Here is an 18,699-nt window from a genome sequence, read left to right on the forward strand (position 1 = left end):
CCCCAAGGCTGCAGTAGGGATCAAAAAGTGGGCAGAAACGGTGACTGTGTGATCAAAGGGTATCAGATACACAGCTGGATGGTAGGTGTAGTTTTTGTGACAGGTGTGCTTTAATACATGTTTGTTAATCCACATATTTTAAAAAAGGTTTCATATCTTATTCTCCTGAAGTTTCTATGTCTTGGTGCCAGAGAACATTCATTGACTTCAATGACAATACTTGCTTCTGAGATTTGGCCTGTATATGAATGGTAAAGGACTTTCTGATAAAGAAAGGCAAGGATGGTGAATTATATTTTCACACAAGACTGCCATTATCCCACCACAACCATCACCAGCATTATTAGCTACTAATAGGACTTCTCTTTTAAGATTATTGGTTAAATAGTTCTAAATTCACATAGGCTGCTGCAAAGTACAAAGTCTGATTTCTGAGGAGGTATTGGCGACCAGACAAGTATAATAAGTTTACCTTTCTTGCACGTAACCTCTAAAGACTTACTGACCTTTCATGGTTTTATACAATCTAAAAAACTGCAAATATTCCACACCAGCTCATTCATTTTTCTGTCATTTGTTTATTTTACTAAAATAAAAATTAAAAATCGAAAATAACAATGATTCTCAAATTAAAGAGTAACTTAGCTCGATCCTCCCAGTGTTTTTTTACCTATTTAAATTTTCCCTGGTGTTATGAACAATTCACATACTCACTCAGCCATCAAATACAGCGTTGTCCTGCTGTGATCTGCCATGCCCTGCCACACACTGGGTTCCAGACCACTGCATGAAGTATCCTGGGATAAGTTACATGCATATCTCTGGAGGCTCCAGAGCAGAGGAAGCATTATTCTCACCTGGGCAAGAATGGCACCCGGGAGCAGGACAAACTAAAAAAATAAAAAAAAGCTAAACAAATTTTTTTTGACAGCTTATATTGCAGAGAGATAAGGAGTACAAGGATGCCTAGTGCATCTGCTGAGTGACGGTCACCTTTAACTGTAGCTGGAAAACAATTTTTATGACTATAATCTTTAGTTAAATACTTACTTGTCTTGAAAGTGTTCTCCACTTCTTAGAATCTGAAAAATAATACAAATGTTAATAAATTATACATAAGTGTCTATCCATTTATAAAAACAAAGTGAAAGATGTTCAAAACAACCCAACAGGGCAGATTTACTAAAACTAGTGCACACAGAATCTGGTGCAGCTGTGCATAGTAACCAATCAGCTTCTAGCTTCATTTTGTTCAAGTAAGCTTCAAAGTGATTGTAAAGTCTTGTTTTTTTCCTATAAAAATAACAAACATGTTATACTTACCCCTTTGTTGGAGTGGATTTGCACAGAGCAGCCTGGATCCTTCTCTTCTCGGGTCCTTCTTCTGTGCTCCTGGCCCCTCCCTCCTGTCGCGTGCCCCCATAGCAAGCAGTTTGCTATGGGGGCACCTGAGGTGAGTCACAGCTCCCTCTGTCCATTCAGACACGGAGCTGTGGCCCAACACGTCCCTGACCCCTCTCTCTCCTGATTGTCTGACTGACAGGCAGTAGCGGGAGCCAGTGGCGCCACTGCTGTGTCTCAGCAAATCAGGAGGGAGAGTCTCGGATGGCAGAGACACTCGTGGACATCGCAGGACAGAGATGGGGCTCAGGTAAGTATTAGGGGGGTTGCTGCACACAGAAGGCTTTTTATCTTAATGCATAGAATGCATTAAGATAAAAAAACCTTCCGACTACAACTCCTTTAACAATAAAACCTAGTAGCTGATTGGTTATTATGCACAACTGCACCAGATTCTGTGTGGACCAGTTTTAGTAAATCCCCATTGTATGATCTGTTTCAATCTCACTCACAAAAACCCATTTTCTATCTGCATATCAGAATCTCTCCTTTATTTTTAAGAGTTTGAGGAAGGGTTATGACCTTTGTAATTTGTTTTGTGTTGTTTCCAGGATTTAAGAAATTAGGAGACTGCGGTCACCAGGGCAGGAAGGCACATCAGCGAAACAGTAATATAAATTTCACAAATGTTCTTTGTGGTGGCCTATTTAGAGGGGCGCAGTGGTGTAGTGGGTAGCACTCTCACCTAGCAGTAAGAAGGGTCGCTGGTTCGAATCCCGACCACGACACTACCTGCCTGGAGTTTGCATGTTCTCCCTGTGTCTGCGTGGGTTTCCTCCGGGTACTCCGGTTTCCTCCCACACTCCAAAGACATGCTGGTAGGTTAATTGGATCCTGTCTAAATTGGCTCTAGTATGTATGAATGTGAGTTAGGGACCTTAGATTGTAAGCTCCTTGAGGGTAGGGACTGATGTGAATGTATAATGTATATGTAAAGCGCTGCGTAAATTGATGGCACTATATAAGTACCTGAAATAAATAAATAAATACATTTCCTATCACTCACCAGCACTCTGATCACCTGTCATGGTGATGGTAACTGAGTGAAAATTTTCTCGCGGTGGAATCTAACAGTAGTGAAAATCTGACAGAGGTTGCAGGTTTGCTTGCAATTGGGTGTTAAAATGCAAAATATTAAAATCAACTTATTTGGCACAATTGTTACATATATTTATCTTGACTGTTCCCATGTTACCACCATTTATCAGATTTGACTCTCACTTTGGATGACCACATCTGTTGCAGATTAGACCACCCAAACCTAAAAAAAATAGTTGTACTGGCAGTCCACGAGCTACAAACATCCGACTTGCATACGATTTATATTTACAAACGAAGGGATGCAACAGGAAGTCAAAGGAAATCTACCCCTAGAAGAGAAATTCACATTTCCAGGACAATCCAAAATTTTCAAAATCCAATTATCACAGGGACAGAAAGTAAGGTGAAATCTTCGGAGCAGGGGCACAGACAGCAAAACAAGCTGTGCTATGTATCCAAAACTTGAAAAAAAAATATTTTGGCTGGAGTTACACTTAAAAAAAATGTATCTGCTCCAACTTACATACAAATTCCACACGCCCGGCTGCGTTCATTCTGTTCTGTGAATGAATTAACTAAAATAACCAACATCCTTTGCGGCTGGCAGCTTGTAGGTCTCAAAACTACCACTGGGCTGTTGAGCATTGTGGTAGTTCAATGGTTCATTCTGTCAGTGTAAAGCTGCTTGCCCATGCATTGTATGGGCAGACAGCTTACACTGACAGTCTACGGGAGACCTGCATGGCATCAGAGATCTGCTGATTGCTGGTGCAATGCTTTCCAGGCTTCTAAAACAAAAAATAGTAAATGCAAATTTTTTTGAAGGTAATTATAATTTTTTGCTGAAAAGTAAACATGTCCTTTAAAATGAGTCGGTGCTTTGCCTATGCAGGGCACCAGCAGGACATGCACAGGCTTTGTTTGCTTCCATGTCTCTATGGTTGCTAGGCACAAAAAAGTGCCCAGTACTCTTGTGTATGGGCAGTGTGCGACTCACTTCTCTTCCTCCTACATCACCATGCTTGGCGCTTGTCAGTTGGTGGAACTGGCATGAAAGTGAACCTGCCCTGCATGCAGGGCCGGTGCTACCACTAGGCAAACTAGGCAGCCGCCTATGCTACCACTGCTGCCTAGGGCACCTGGCCACTAGTGTTCCCACTCTCTTCTCTCTGCAGGAAGCAGAATGAATGGAAGCAAGCAAACGTTCATTGATGGGCACTGGTGAGGCTGCAATTGATGGACGCTGGTGAGGCTGCAACTGATGGGCGCTGGTGAGGCTGCAACTGATGGGCGCTGGTGAGGCTGCAATTGAAGGGCGCTGGTGAAGCTGCAATTGATGAGCACTGGTGAAGCTGCAATTGATAGGAGCTGGTGAGGTTGCAATTGATGGGCACTGGTGAAGCTGTAATTGATGGGCGCTGGTGAAGCTGCAATTGATGGGCGCTTGTGAGGCTGCATTTGATGGGCGTCATGTAATCTGGTGGTACTCAGTTAGAGTCAGGGCCGGTGCTACCACTAGGCAAACTAGGCAGCCGCCTAGGGTGCCACTGCTGCCTTGGGCGCCTGGCCACTAGTGTTCCCACTCTCTTCTCTCTGCAGCAAGCAGAATGAATGGAAGCAAGCAAACCTTCATTGATGGGCACTGGTGAGGCTGCAATTAGTGGGCGCTGGTGAGGCTGCATTTGATGGGCGCTGGTGAGGTTGCATTTGATGGGCGCTGGTGAGGTTGCATTTGTTGGGCGCTGGCGAAGCTGCAATTGATGGGCGCTGGTGAGGCTGCATTTGATGGGCGCTGGTGAAGCTGCAATTGATGGGCACTTCATTAAAAATGTGGGGTATACATGGGCAGGGTAAAGGGAGTGGAGTCAGGGGTGGAGCCAAGGGGGACGGCGCAAAGAGAGGTTTTACCTAGGGTGTCAAAAATCCTTGCACCAACCCTGCCTGCATGGGATAATAACATAACACAGTAGGCTGTACAGAAAAGTTAAAATGCAACTTCTGTACAGAAGGCATTACTTTTGCATATACTGAACTAGCATCTCTTTTACATGAAGTAACTGGTATCATCGGTTTCTTATATCTTCAAGTCTGTCCTGTGCTATCAACATCATCATCAATGAACTATTTTCCAGCATGTGTACTGTATATTCTGCTATTCTGGACTTCAGGCTACTACAACACTATTGACTAACATTAGGCTATCCACAAACATACAATAGACATCAGAAAGAAATAAACATTTCTATATTAATGCTTGTACAATTTGATTGATTCTATACAGAGGGTCACTTCCTGAAGGATCATTATCTCGCACCATTAGATGTCTGATCTTTGCAGTATAGAAAATCTCTACTGTTACTGATCTTTCACACATTGGATGAAATTAAAGTGGTACACGCTTTATGCCCACACCACTCTTTTAAGCTGAGAAAACATAGAAGATGCTACCAAAAGTAGTGCAAGCCCATTTATTAATGAGGAGCAATTTGCTCACTGTTCTATGACAGACAGGGCACAGGCCACTTCCGTTGGAGCTGCATGCTCTGATTCCTCTCCCCTTCCGGCTCAGCTGAGTGTGGGAGGGAAGAGAAGGGAGGTTAAATTACAGGCTTGGCTCATGCAGTGCAATCACTGCACAGAGAGAGTGATGTGAACTGTCTGCTGTGAACTGTCTGGTGGAGATCTTTCTCCATTTTCTATACTGTAAACTGCCATAATTCCTTTATTATATAATGGCACGAGAACCTTTGTTAATTCCGTCCATTGTTCTGAAATCGGGCTAGCACTGTCTTATGTTTGTGTCTATAATTTTGTTTCTATTGTGATATATATATGCTGATAAATAATAATAATAATAATAATAAATTGAAAAGACTTACTCCGTGGTTCATCTGTAGTAACCGATTCTAGAAAATCCCTTGGAGTCATATATAATTGTCCTTCATATTCTAAAGAGGCAAATACACGGAAACGCTGTTCTCTGGAGCTGGCAAACATGTCTAAATCTTCGAGGTCTGGTCTGTCTGCTGGGCTCTGTGAGAAGGAAAGCAATCATTACACAGTGCAATAACAGTTGTAGAAAATGGAGACATGGGCACTAAAAACTTTTATGTATAAAAAGCTTTTCCCATGGATAAATTAGAAGATTTCATATTTGTCAGATTTCCCATGTAATTAAATGCAGTAAATTATTGACAAAAAAAATAGGATTTTTTAAAACAGCTTACCTGTAAAATCCTTTTCTTTCGAAGGACATCACGGGACACAGAGCCACAGTAATTACTGATGGGTTATATAGGTATCACTGGTGATTGGACACTGGCACACCCTATCAGGAAGTTCAACCCCCTATATAATCCCTCCCCCTTGCAGGGATACCTCAGTTTTGTAGCCAAGCAATATAGTGTATTAGAAGAGGGGCGGGACCTCTGTGTCCCGTGATGTCCTTCGAAAGAAAAGGATTTTACAGGTAAGCTGTTTTAAAAAATCCTATTTTCTTTCTCGAACATCACGGGACACAGAGCCACAGTAATTACTGATGGGATGTCCTAGAGCAATGCTACCTGAGGGGGGGGAACCACGACCAAGTAGGGTGCAATCAGACCTGAGGACCCTGTACCGCTGCCTGCAGCACACTACGCCCAAAGGCGATATCCTCATGCCTTCTCACATCCACCTGATAGAATCTGGTGAATGTATGAACTGAAGACCAGGTTGCGGCCTTGCAGATTTGAGCCATAGAGGCCCGGTGATGCACTGCCCAAGAAGCACCAATAGCCCTTGTGGAATGTGCCCTGATCTGAAAAGGAGGAATCTTCTGTTTCAAACCGTAAGCTTGAATGATCAACTGTCGAATCCATTTAGAAATGGTAGCTTTTGACGCTGCCTGTCCTCTATTGGGACCCTCTGGCAGCACAAACAAAACATCCGTCTTGCGGATCTGAGTAGTTGCCCCTAGATAGGCCTTAACTGCTCTTACTACATCCAACGAATGTAGAGATCTCTCTTCCGGAGAACAGGGATCTGGAAAAAAGGAAGGTAGAACAATGTCTTGGTTTAAATGAAAATCAGAAACCACCTTCGGTAAAAAACTAGGATGAGGGCGTAGTAACACTCTATCCTTGTGTATAATCAAAAAAGGCTCCTTACAGGAAAGAGCTGCTAATTCTGATACTCTTCTAGCAGAAGAGATGGCCACCAGAAAAATTAATTTCCTTGTCAACAAGACCAAAGGAATCTGACTTATTGGTTCAAAAGGCTGTTTCTGTAACACAGCCAGGACCAAATTCAAGTCCCAGGGGTTTAGGGGCGCTTTAACCGGAGGATTAAGACGCATCACCCCCTGCATAAAGTTTCGGACTAAAGAATGCGAAGCAAGTGGCCGCTGAAATAATACTGATAAAGCAGAAACCTGGCCCTTGATGGTACTCAAGGCCAGCTTCATCTCTAATCCCATCTGTAGAAAATCAAGGATTCTACCTATGACATATTTCCTGGGATGCCAACCTCTGGATTCACACCAGGTTATATAAGCCTTCCAGACTCTATGATAAATCATCCTGGAAGCTGGCTTCCTTGCATTAATCAAGGTAGATATGACAGGACCTGAGAGCCCACGACTCTTCAGAACGTGGGTCTCAATAGCCAAACCCTCAAATTTAGCGTTTGTAAGGCAGGATGGAACACTGGACCTTGAGATAACAGGTCTGGGCGTTCCGGTAGTGTCCACGGGGAACCTACCGTCATCCTTACTATTTCTGCATACCAAGTCCTTCTGGGCCAAGCGGGGGCCACCAGAAGTACCGACTTCCTTTCCTGCCTGATCCTGCGAAGGAGTCGTGGTAGTAGCAGAATAGGCGGGAATGCGTAAATCAGTGAGAACCGATGCCACGGAATCACCAACGCATCTGTCCCGCATGCAAGAGGATCTTTTGTCCTTGCCACAAATCTGTCTATCTTTTTGTTGAATCGGGATGCAAAGAGATCTACATCTGGAACCCCCCATCTTTGGCATATGGCCCAAAAGACGTCGGGATGCAGAGACCATTCCCCTGGAAGTAACTGCTGGCGACTTAGATAGTCCGCCTGCCAATTTTCTATTCCCGGGATGAAAACTGCCGATATGCATGGCACATGCATCTCTGCCCAGACTAAGATCTGGTTCACCTCTTTTTGAGCAGCTCGGCTCCGGGTGCCTCCCTGATGATTGACATAAGCCACTGCTGTGGCATTGTCGGACTGGATCCTGACCAGACAACCCTGTAGCCTGATAGTCCAGGCTTTTAGAGCTAGATGTATCGCCCGGATCTCCAGAATGTTGATGGGTAAGGTCCTCTCTGTCTTGGACCATACCCCTTGGACCGCAGCCTGTTCCAGAACTGCTCCCCAACCTGACAGACTGGCATCTGTTGTTACCACCGTCCAGGTAACCGGTAGAAAGGATTTCCCCTTCTGCAGGTTTTCGGGTATGAGCCACCAATTGAGGCTCTGACGCACCGCATGCGACAGGTGCATCGGAAAGTCTAATGCCTGAACCTTCTTGTTCCAGGTCGACAGAATACTGTGTTGCAGCATTCTTGAGTGAAACTGAGCATAGGGAACTGCTTCGAATGAAGACACCATCTTCCCTAGTAGCCTCATACAAAGGCGGACTGAGGGACCCTTCTTGGTCCTTACTGTCAGAATCAGCTCTCTCAAAGCAGTGATCTTTGCCTGGGGTAGAAATATTTTCTCCTGGCTTGTATCTATATTCAGACCTAAATACTCCAGTCTTCTTACTGGTTTTAGGAAAGACTTTTCTAAGTTGAAGATCCAACCCAGGTGTTCTAGATACCTGACCGAGGTCCTCAAGTTTCCATTCAAAGAGGCTACCGACCGGTCTATCAAGAGCAGGTTGTCTAGGTATGCTATGACAGCTATACCCTGAGCCCTTAATCTGGCCAGAGGAGGAGCCAAGATCCTTGTGAACACTCGAGGTGCAGTGGCTATCCCGAAAGGCAGAGCCACAAACTGGAAATGGCGCCCTCCTACCTCGAAGCGCAGAAACTTCTGATGAGCAGGAAAAATGGGCACATGCAGATATGCATCTCTGATGTCTATTGATGCCAGAAATTCTCCTCCCTGCAGGGTGGGAACTACTGTTCGAATTGATTCCATGCGGAAGGATTGAATCCTTAGGAATCGGTTCAGATCCCTTAAGTCCAAAATGGGCCTGACATCCCCATTTGGCTTTTGGACCGTAAAAAGGTTGGAATAGAAGCCCAATCCCTGGTCCTTTGAGGGAACTATCATAATGACCTCCTGCGACAAAACTCGCTCTAACGCTAGAAGGAGCGACTGCTTCTTCTCTGGGTCTCTGGGAACATTTGATCTGAGGAACCGAGGAGAAGGGAATTCCTGAAACTCCAGCTTGTACCCTAAGGTTACCGTGGAGACTACCCATCTGTCCTGGAAGTCCTCGTGCCAGAGCTCTGAGAACTGTCGCAGTCTTCCCCCCACTCGAGTGAGAGGGGGCGCCCCCTCATGCAGAGGTCTTAGTGTTTTGCCTAGTAGGCTTCTTACCCCAGGACTTCTTTTGTCCCTGGGGTTGACTCTTGTCTCTGGACCCCGATGGAGGCGGCCGTCGAGACTGCCTGGAGGCTGAAGCCCCCGGCGCTGGGGAAAGAGTCCGTTTGAAAGAGGGACGCTTACTCTTCTTCTTGACAGGTAAGAGAGTGCTTTTCCCACAAGAGATTCTCTTGATATAGTTATCCAAGTCCTCTCCAAACAACCTTGCACCACGAAATGGAAACCCAGCCAGTAGCTTCTTACATGGTGCTTCGGCTGACCAATTTTTCAACCATAGGATTCTACGTATATGCACCAACCCCAGTGAAAGACGGGAGGTTTGCACGATAGAATCTCTAATGGCGTCAACCACAAAGCATAAGGCCGCTGGAAGGTTAGCAAACCCCTGGGCCTGCTGTTCAGGTAATACTTTGATGACCTGCTTAACATGGTCTCTTAAGTATTGACAGACTCCAATCGCTGCTACTGCAGGTTGGGCCACTGATCCTGCTAAGGAGAAAACATCCTTCAATAGGGATTCCATCTTTTTATCTACAGGATCCCTGAGCATCTGAGCATTGTCTACAGGACAAGTCAGGCTACTATTTACGGAGGAAATGGCGGCATCAATAGCCGGTATTCCCCACATTTTAATAAACTTTTCTTCCATCGGATAAAGTGTTGAAAACTTTCTCGGCGGAAAAAAACGTTTGTCTGGGTGATCCCACTCAGAATAAATAAGCTTTTCAAGTAAAGTATGAACAGGAAAAGCATGTGCTGCTTGGAAAGGTTTCAGTGACCCCAAAGCAGAAGAGGATTCTTTAGCAGTTTCAGGTATGGGCAACTTAAATGTGGAGCGGACCAATCCAGTGAGGATCTGCACTAAGACTTTCTCCTCTTGGGAAGTCGCAGAGGGTCCCTCTCCACCTGAATCCTCCGAAGAGGATTCATCCATCCCATCCCGATCCTCTGAAAGTGATTCATCTCCTTTATCCCAGAGCTCCTCTGTCTGAGGGTCTTGGGGAACAGAGGAAAGCCTAGTGCGTTTTCTTCCACTGAGTGAAGACGTAATCACGGCCATTAATCTTTCCTCTAGACCATTAATGGTTGAGGAAAAAACCTCTTGTGTAATATATACAGGGGCTGAAGTGCCAGAAGCAGGTGTAGCCCCTGACCCCGATGGCTCTCCCTGGCTAGCCGTCCCTGGCCCATCTTTAGGGGGGGAGGATGCTGCCGACAGGGGGCCCTCAGAACCTGAACAAGATCCCCTAGTGTCTCTGGTTCCTGGGGTGCTTGAACCTCTTCTACCCATAGTGCAAAGCAACAAGGTGTGAGGTATACAAATGAACACTGCCCGCTGAGCGATGTAGTCTGGCTAAAAGCCTTGCTACCCAATGCTCAGTCTGGTGTTACTTCAGTAAATGCTGCCTAGGAGAATGCCTGTGTCCCACCTTACATGCGACCGTCAGCTCTGTGTCTCTCAGAAGGCTGAGTGCACCTGTACAGAGTGCCTCTAATAGCCTGCAGCTGGCCTGAGTGGGAGTCTAAGCACCTGTGCTGACGTCCCGCCCCCTCCTCTACCGCCCCCCCCCTCGAGTTTTGAAAAAACGAGCACTTCCCGCGCTGCCGACTCTCCTGTCATGCTTCCGGAGAAAGGCTGGGGATGGGGGGGGGAGGGAGGGAGGCTGGTAACAAGATCTGCCTGAATGGCTATCTTGAGAGATGGTGGCCATTAGGCTGCAGAGCCCGGGTGGTATAACCACTTTCTAGGCCCCTGTGGCCCCTCTCTAGCCTGGGGGGGAACATTCATACCTGAGAAATCCCCCTTTCCACCTTACCTGTTTGCAGCCTGCTTGATACGCTGGGACATAAACAGCGATTACAACACCTGAGACAGAGTCAGCATGTGTAGGTTTGTGCTCTTGGCAGCCCCCGGTGGTCACAATAGGCATAGCATGCATTTACCTTAAAGGAGAAAAGCCACTAGAACTCAAAAATTCTGTGGAATCTCCTCTTACCTTATCCAGCCGCAGGGTGCTGTTTACACAGACCCAATCTTCACCTCTCACGGTGGGCTCCGTTTGAAAAAACCATCAGAGACTGGGGCCCCCATCAGTAGGGGGATCCAACAGTTCTGGGACCGTAAAGCACCTCGCCAGAAATTAGGAAGTTTAAAGCCATTTTCTGATCTGCGGGGTCCAGCTCTCTAAAAAGAGAAGCATTACGGGTAAAACCTCGTTTCTTCGGACACGAGGCCCGGGTACCATTCAATTCGGCCATGAAAAGACACTTTGAATGGATCCGGTTCGCCTGGCTTGCCCCAGTATAGGATATCAGGATATTCCCTTTGGAGCTCAGCACAGGACATCTTTACACGTCCATCACCTAAGACACTGGCGTAAAAACTGAGGTATCCCTGCAAGGGGGAGGGATTATATAGGGGGTTGAACTTCCTGATAGGGTGTGCCAGTGTCCAATCACCAGTGATACCTATATAACCCATCAGTAATTACTGTGGCTCTGTGTCCCGTGATGTTCGAGAAAGAAATATATACAATGCATGTTTTACAAATACACAAATAATACTTGACAAATGATTTCCAAAGCACTATAACTTACAAAAGAAAAACCAGCACAGCAGAGGTAACATGCTTTGAGGCTCAAACCCATGACTATGGGGTTGATTTACTAAAGGCAAATAGGCTGTTTACTTTGCAAGAGAATTTTCCCCAGAACTTAGAATATATGATGAAGTTTCATTTTGCAAAGAACACCCAATTACATGCAAGGAAATAAGAAAAAACTGTTTTGCTTATATATGATTGGATGATGGAAGTCAACAGAACTTCATCACATACCTAAGAGCTAGGGAAAATTCCCTTGCAAACAGCAACTTCGCTTGCTAAGTGCACAACCTATATTACTTTAGTAAACGAACCCCTACAATTCAGTGCTCTAATGTCTTGTTGACCTCTGAAAAACAACTGGCTTCTTTTAGCATAGCTAGGGCCATATGCCTTCAGGAACAAATGCCCTTAACACAGGTATTCTGTGTTCCGGGCATTAGTCCATGAACGCATGAGGTCTTAAATGCAAATACCACTAGCTACAGTGTACAGCTGCAGTGTATTTCAACCTGTTATAGCATTTGATAGACTACAGACAGTGGGACTAGACGCTGCACTTGTGCCTTCCAGTCACGTGAAAAAAGCAGGAAATGGACCCACGCAGGCAAATGCCCATTGTGCATGTGGCTTTTAAAAAAAAAATTTTATTAGGCCCCTGTCACACGGGCTGTCCGATCAGGCCCGCCTGTCAGTTTCTTAGGCGGACTTGATTAGACCCTCCAGTCTCTTCTATGGAGCGGCGGATGTCAGTGGACACATGTGGTCCTGTCTTCCCAAAACAGAGGGATGGTGGTCCTATTCCCCATCCGTCTGGCGGATTAAATCAGATGGAAACGGATAGGCAATCCATTTCTATACGATTTTCCCATAGAGGAGAACGGGACTGTGACAGTGTACGCTCTGCATAGCGAACCAAACACAGACCTGTCATCCGCCTGCTCAGCAGGGATCAGCGACAAGCTCCCCCATGTGTAAGGGGCCTTAAAGATACATTTATCATAAGTAACACAAAATGAGCAGGGAAATGGTTATATGCACACAACTTCTATGTTCTCAGAGAGAAACATACATTATTTTTAAACTGGTGATATAGCTGCATCAATGCGTGTCTAAACATTCTGAGTGTTATAAATATATGTATTTCCGATACGGGATTGCTTAGTGCTAACAGTCTATATTGTTCAAGGCACAATTAAAGGGATTCTATCAGAATGAATAACTACATCTCCATCTATCATAAATGATACCCAGTCAGATAACTGCTGGGCAGGAAGATCGGGAAGGTACATACAATTTAATGTTTAGTATACCCACATGTATGAGCACCCTAAATGTAAGGTCAACCTTTAGTAGACTTTAAGTATTAAACAGGGCCAAACTCACATATAAAAGAGCCATTTTTTAAGGCTTACCCAAATGTGTAGCAGCTCTGGCGGTTAAAGGTTACAGATTTAGAAATGCTACCGAGGCCTAAATTAAATATTTCTTGAAATATCACTAGATTGTCTATAATGAACTCTTGGTAACATTTAGAGGACAGCAATGCTGTCCAAGCTACAGAACTAAGCAAACAGATATTCTGTTTAGTCACCTTACAAACACATCACTTAGTTTATTTTGTAACCTAATTGATTTGAAGCTATTCAATGAAAGGTAGCAATTAAGAGATCTTTGAACTGCCATCAATGATTCTTTTTAAACCAAGCGCAAATTGCGGCACAGAAAAAGTTTGTTGCGAAAGGAGAATCCAGACACATTCAACAAAGAGAAAAAGCTTAAAGAATGTTTGTTTTTAGTGTCCATTCCAATGAAAGATGGATATCTAAAGGCACAGAGACAACCAAGCTAGCCATTTAAAAGTTGTGAATGAGTAAAAGGAAATTACTCACAATATGCACTTTCTAGTAAGAACACTGTAGATGTGCAAGTAGAAAAGTAATTTGAAAGTAAACCAGTAATTCAAAAAAGACATACGGTATCTAATACACATATTAAAGAAGAGTAACACAGCACTGCAGAAATACATGGCTGATTATATATTTATATATACTGTATGTTGGGCACAGGGTTTTTATTCATAGAACATGGGTTATATGCAGGGTACCTTCAGGTGATTGGATACTGGCAAAAAGCTTTGCTAGGGCTGTCTCTAGTGCACGCTCGTATAAACCCACCCCTTTTATGCAATTCCAAATTTTAGCAAGTAATAAGGAGAGAACAAAGGAGACAGAAGGGAGGATCTATGTCCTACTGTACTCCAAGATAAGGATTTTTCAGGCAAGTCAAAGTTCCCTTTATCTTAATACAGTACACCATGGGACATACTTAAAGAAGAATTCAAGGCATGGTATATTTTTTACATGATTACACTGGTCCAGCTTGGACCAACAGGTATATGCCATACCTGGCTGATGTACCAGGAAGCTGGAAATCACTGAAGTAGACACTGCTACTTTAGTGATCTCCACTTGCTTCCGGGTCCCATGCCGAGCAGCCGGCCTGATTCAATGTGAATACAGGAGGTCGGCCGCTCAGCACAGTCCACGTTCATAGAATGGAGAAATTGGATGGTGACATCACACTCTCTATAAACAGATCTAAGAGGGGTGTCTGGAGTAAAGAGAGCACTAGGCTAGGATACTAAGGTAGCAAAGGAGGCTGAATTTGGGGGCTTATATGAGTAACTCCCTAAAAAAAGTCTTGATTAATCACTGTGAAGCAAGAGGCTTCTAGAAAAGAATGGATAAGGCAGAAATCTGTCCCTTAAGAGTAATCAAGGCCAGATGCAACGCAAGGCGTCTTAAAAAAAGGTCAAGATACAAACAACAGAATATTCCCTGGGACTCAGATATCTGTTCTCCCACCAGCTAAAGAAAGTAGGCCTTCCGTCTGAAAAAAATAGTGTTGCGCTGTCAGGAAAACTTTTAATTCAATATATAGTGTTTAACAAACAAAATAAGAATGTAATAAAGTCCTATAAAGGAAATATCAAAGTCCACCAAAAGTGTGAAAAATCTTCATACAGCTGCTGTGCACCAACCACCAAGTGATTATAATGCCACTAACCATATCCTTAGACCCTACAATTCAAGAGGTGTAAAATCAGCATTTGAAAGATGACCGATCCCACATGGATGGATAGATTGATGGTTTCAGCTCTGTTCCTCTCACAGCACAGCAAGCCTCAAGCCTCGCTCTCTCATCAATAGCATGCCACAAAAGTGGTCACTGGATCACTTCTCATATACCGGTCCCAGCAGCAAAAAACACATACCAAGTAAAGAGCAAGGAAATCCCATAGTGAAGTACTGTTTACAAAACATTAATATACCAAATCGGTACAAAACAGACAGTATGACAAGCATATTGCACAACACCGCCGACTCTCCGGGCTGGCGTGATAACAGCACCACTAAACTTTGTCCTAAGCACGTTTGTCTGACGGGACGGCTTCCAAGGGGCATAAGAATTTAATTCGATGTTTTCCTGACAGCACAACACAATTTTTTTCAGTTGTCTTTTAAAATTTATGTGTGAATATCAGCGAGGGCTGCAATCAGGTTTTTTACTTTCTCACCTTTATTTAATTTAATTGTCTGGCTGGATAGATGTATAGGATGTATAGAATGGTACAGAGGGTGGATCTGTTTGTTACACAATGTGAGGATGGAGAGTTGAAGTGCCCTGAAGTGAAATTGGACAAAATGGAATACCATTACGCACAGAACCCTCATCTCAGCTTTTACCAAGAGCTGCCTTTTGGATCTGAAGGTACAATCAAAGAGGAAATCTTTCCTGGAGGAATGAAGATTCTGACTTGGGCTGTGTCCAGAATTAGACTCAGATATTCCAGACATTGTGAGGGACATTACTGTGGCAGAGGAGTCCTTCATTAGAAAATGGTCCAAGTACCCTGTGACATGAATGCTCTGAGTCTGCAGATGAGCAAGAAGCAGTGCATGTACCTTTGTGAACATATTGGTGCAGAAGAGAGCCCAAATATTAGTCTCAGCTGTCCACAGGTCTGCATGCCAGCCTGAGGTTCTGTAGGAAACTAAATAAAATATTCAAATTTGATGCTTATCCAATGCAGATGAGTTGATAGGATGGTTGATTCCTGTCAGGTACATTACCACCCTTAATCTAACTGAAGGGTAATTGGAGGTTCCCTTAACAGCCAGGGCAATGGAAAGGACAGCTTTTGTAACACCAGATAGACTATACCAGTACATGGGTCCTCCTTTTTGGTTTACATGGGGTCCTAGGCTTTTTCTAAAAAATTATGATGGCACATATCCGACAGTGGAGCCTGAGATGACGAGGGTGGCCTCTTACGCAATTCCCATCCAAGCATCCCTGGTAGAGGAGACAAAGACTGCTAAGGCAGTGGAAGGGCACAGGTGCCAGGACTCTGTGGTAGTGAGACCCAGATCTCAAATTTTGTGTGACGGAAATTCTGATGGAAAATGTCCGATGGAGCCTACACACGGTCGGAATTTCCGACAACAAGCTCCCATCAAACATTTTCCGTCAGAAAATCCGACCGTGTGTACGGGGCATTAGTCTGTAGGGTTCAATATCGAGTTGGCGCACCCTTTGCAGCCGACAACTTTGTGCGACTGTGTGTATGCAAGACAAGTTTGAGCCAACATACGTTGGAAAAAATCCATGGATTTTGTTGTCGGAATGTCTGATCAATGTCCGATCGTGTGTACAGGGCATTAGTCCGTAGGGTTCAATATTGAGTTGGTCCACCCTTTGCAGCTATAACAACTTCAACTCTTCTGGGAAGGCTGTCCATAAGGTTGAGGAGTGTGTCTATGGGAATGTTTGACCATTCTTCCAGAAGTGCATTTGTGAGGTCAGGCACTGATATGGAGAGGGCCTGTCTCGCAGTCTCCGCTCTAATTCATCCCAAAGGTGTTCTATCGGGTGGAGGTCAGGACTCTGTGCAGGCCAGTCAAGTTCCTCCATCCCAAACTCGCTCATCCGTGTCTTTATGGACCTTGCTTCTTCAATTCCAAGGCAGGATCTTGGACTCCTGGAGTCCAGGAAAGAACAGGCTGCTGGGACTGGTTTAGCACAGAAGAGCCTGCAGGGAATGGAGGATCATGTAAGTAAAACTGTGTTTCAAGACCAACTAGGCATAAAAGAGTGGTTAACTCTTGCACAGCCTTACTGTAGGGGGGACTTTTTAGTCTTCTGGAGTTCAGCTTTGAAGTGGTTGTAAACCCCGTTCACGAAATCTGACCTGGGCACATATATCTGTAGTGTTTACTTATCTCTCTCCAAAGCTTTTTGCTGCTCTGTTCCTCTGTTATCAGCATGATAACATCTGACAAGTTCTCTGACACACAAGATGAAAGCAGCCGGAAATTTGTGTCGGGGAGGGAACTTAGAGATAGATAAGCAGAGAGCTTGTCTATTCAAACTGCAGCTCTTCAAGTTTCTTTGTCCCTCTGCCTGTGGAGTGGGGGTGTGTGCCTTTCCTCCAATCAGCTCACACACAGTGTATGCCCAGACTCCACACCCACTGCTGAATTAGGAAGAAAGATTTGTGATACGATGTGCCCTTTCTAAACAATGTAGAAAGGGAAAGACTGCAGATATACATGTAAAACTTATGTAGGGAGATTTGTTTCATCTCTGTGTATCATCTGAGGCTATTCATTTCACTGGGTATAGGAGAGAGTTTACAACCACTTTAAGTACACAGTACATAGTTCATGTTGCAGAGACATGGACTTTATGCCTATGAATATTTGAGTGCCATATCCATCTTGTGCACAAATAATTATTAATTTTGGATTTAATATTTTATGAACCATTTAAGTGCTGTTTTCATCTTATTCCAACATGGCCAGCAAATTGTTTTAGTCCTAACTAACTAATCTTCACTATACAAAAAGTCCTTTTCATTTAATCACACTTTTAGCTATTGAAGTAGCTGAGTATCAATTAATAGTAATTTGCAAGAAAGGCAACTTTCTTCCAAACTAATATTAGTTCATGGGCAGATCTATAACTAAAATTTGGACATGCATGTACAAAATTAAGAGGAATTACAAGTGACGCTCAAATATAGCTCAGGGGTGGGCCAACAATATTAGTTTTAATCACCTTAATAATTTTTATTGTATTTTTAGGGGTCAGTGACTCCTTTTTTGTAAGCATAATACCATTGATATAATAAGGCTGAGATTATTTTATTATAATAAATTATACAGAAGATACAGGCAGGTCCAGACTATATCTAAAGCCAGGTTAATGGTCATTCCAAAAAATATTTGCAATAAGCATGAGAGAAGCCCAGTATCTGAGAGGTGGCATTGGGCTGGGGGTCATAAAGCCTCCAATAGACAAACATTGGAACATTTAAAATTTGGCCCCAAACGTGAAAAAAAGAGGTCAGAGCCTTTCTAGGGCTGTAGGATAATTCCATACGTCTATGCCTAACTTTTCTACCATGGCAGCTCCACTTATGGATCTCACCAAAGGGGTCAGGTTCACAGTGGCAAATCGAATGAAAAAGCATAGACCTTTTCAAGAGCTGAAGAAAGTATTGTATAAGGGAACAGTGTTACACATCCCCAACTTCAGTCAAGAATGTATTGTACAAACCAATGCTTCTGTTGATGGCTAGGGAGCAGCCTTGACCCAAAACAACAATTGCTGCTGGTTATATTACTGTTCTGTGACTTCATAACGCATATCTGTAATTACAGTAGAAACCATCCAACAACCTTGTTTATGGCTTCAACTTGTATAGAAGTAGTGTGTACAGCAAGCTTTACAAAGCTTTTAGCCAGCTTTGTTGTAAACCTCAAAGCAACCTTCAGTTTTATTTGAAGATGTTAAACACAGATCTAAATGGGAATGCTGGCGGTCTCTATAAACAAGGCGCTAGCAGGCTTGAATTAGGTTTCAAGTAGTGTTGAAGCCTAAAAGGCTCCATGCACACTATAAGCTAAAAAATGCCAGAAGAACACTGATAATAGTGTTTTTGTGCCAGCTTTTAGTCACGTTTTAGCAGCAGTTGGGAGCGTTCAGCATTTTTTCTGCTGGCAAATCACTTCCAAAAATG

At 43.9% G+C, this 18,699-nt stretch overlaps 1 protein-coding gene across 8 annotated transcripts in view; it reads right to left on the bottom strand.

Moving 5' to 3' along the window:
• Positions 1-18,699, bottom strand: part of MICU3 (mitochondrial calcium uptake family member 3) — a 232,443-nt gene that overhangs the window by 163,638 nt on the left and 50,106 nt on the right. For all 8 annotated transcript variants that reach the window (XM_073608203.1, XM_073608174.1, XM_073608196.1 and 5 more), the window contains exons 2-3: positions 5,322-5,475; positions 1,051-1,082 (exon numbers count right to left, since the gene is read on the bottom strand). In XM_073608203.1, coding sequence (XP_073464304.1) covers positions 1,051-1,082; positions 5,322-5,475 — 186 coding nt within the window. The remainder of the gene's footprint in view (positions 1-1,050; positions 1,083-5,321; positions 5,476-18,699) is intronic.

The sequence above is a fragment of the Aquarana catesbeiana genome, linkage group LG01 (genome assembly GCF_042186555.1).
Source record: "Aquarana catesbeiana isolate 2022-GZ linkage group LG01, ASM4218655v1, whole genome shotgun sequence".
Lineage (NCBI taxonomy): Eukaryota > Metazoa > Chordata > Amphibia > Anura > Ranidae > Aquarana > Aquarana catesbeiana.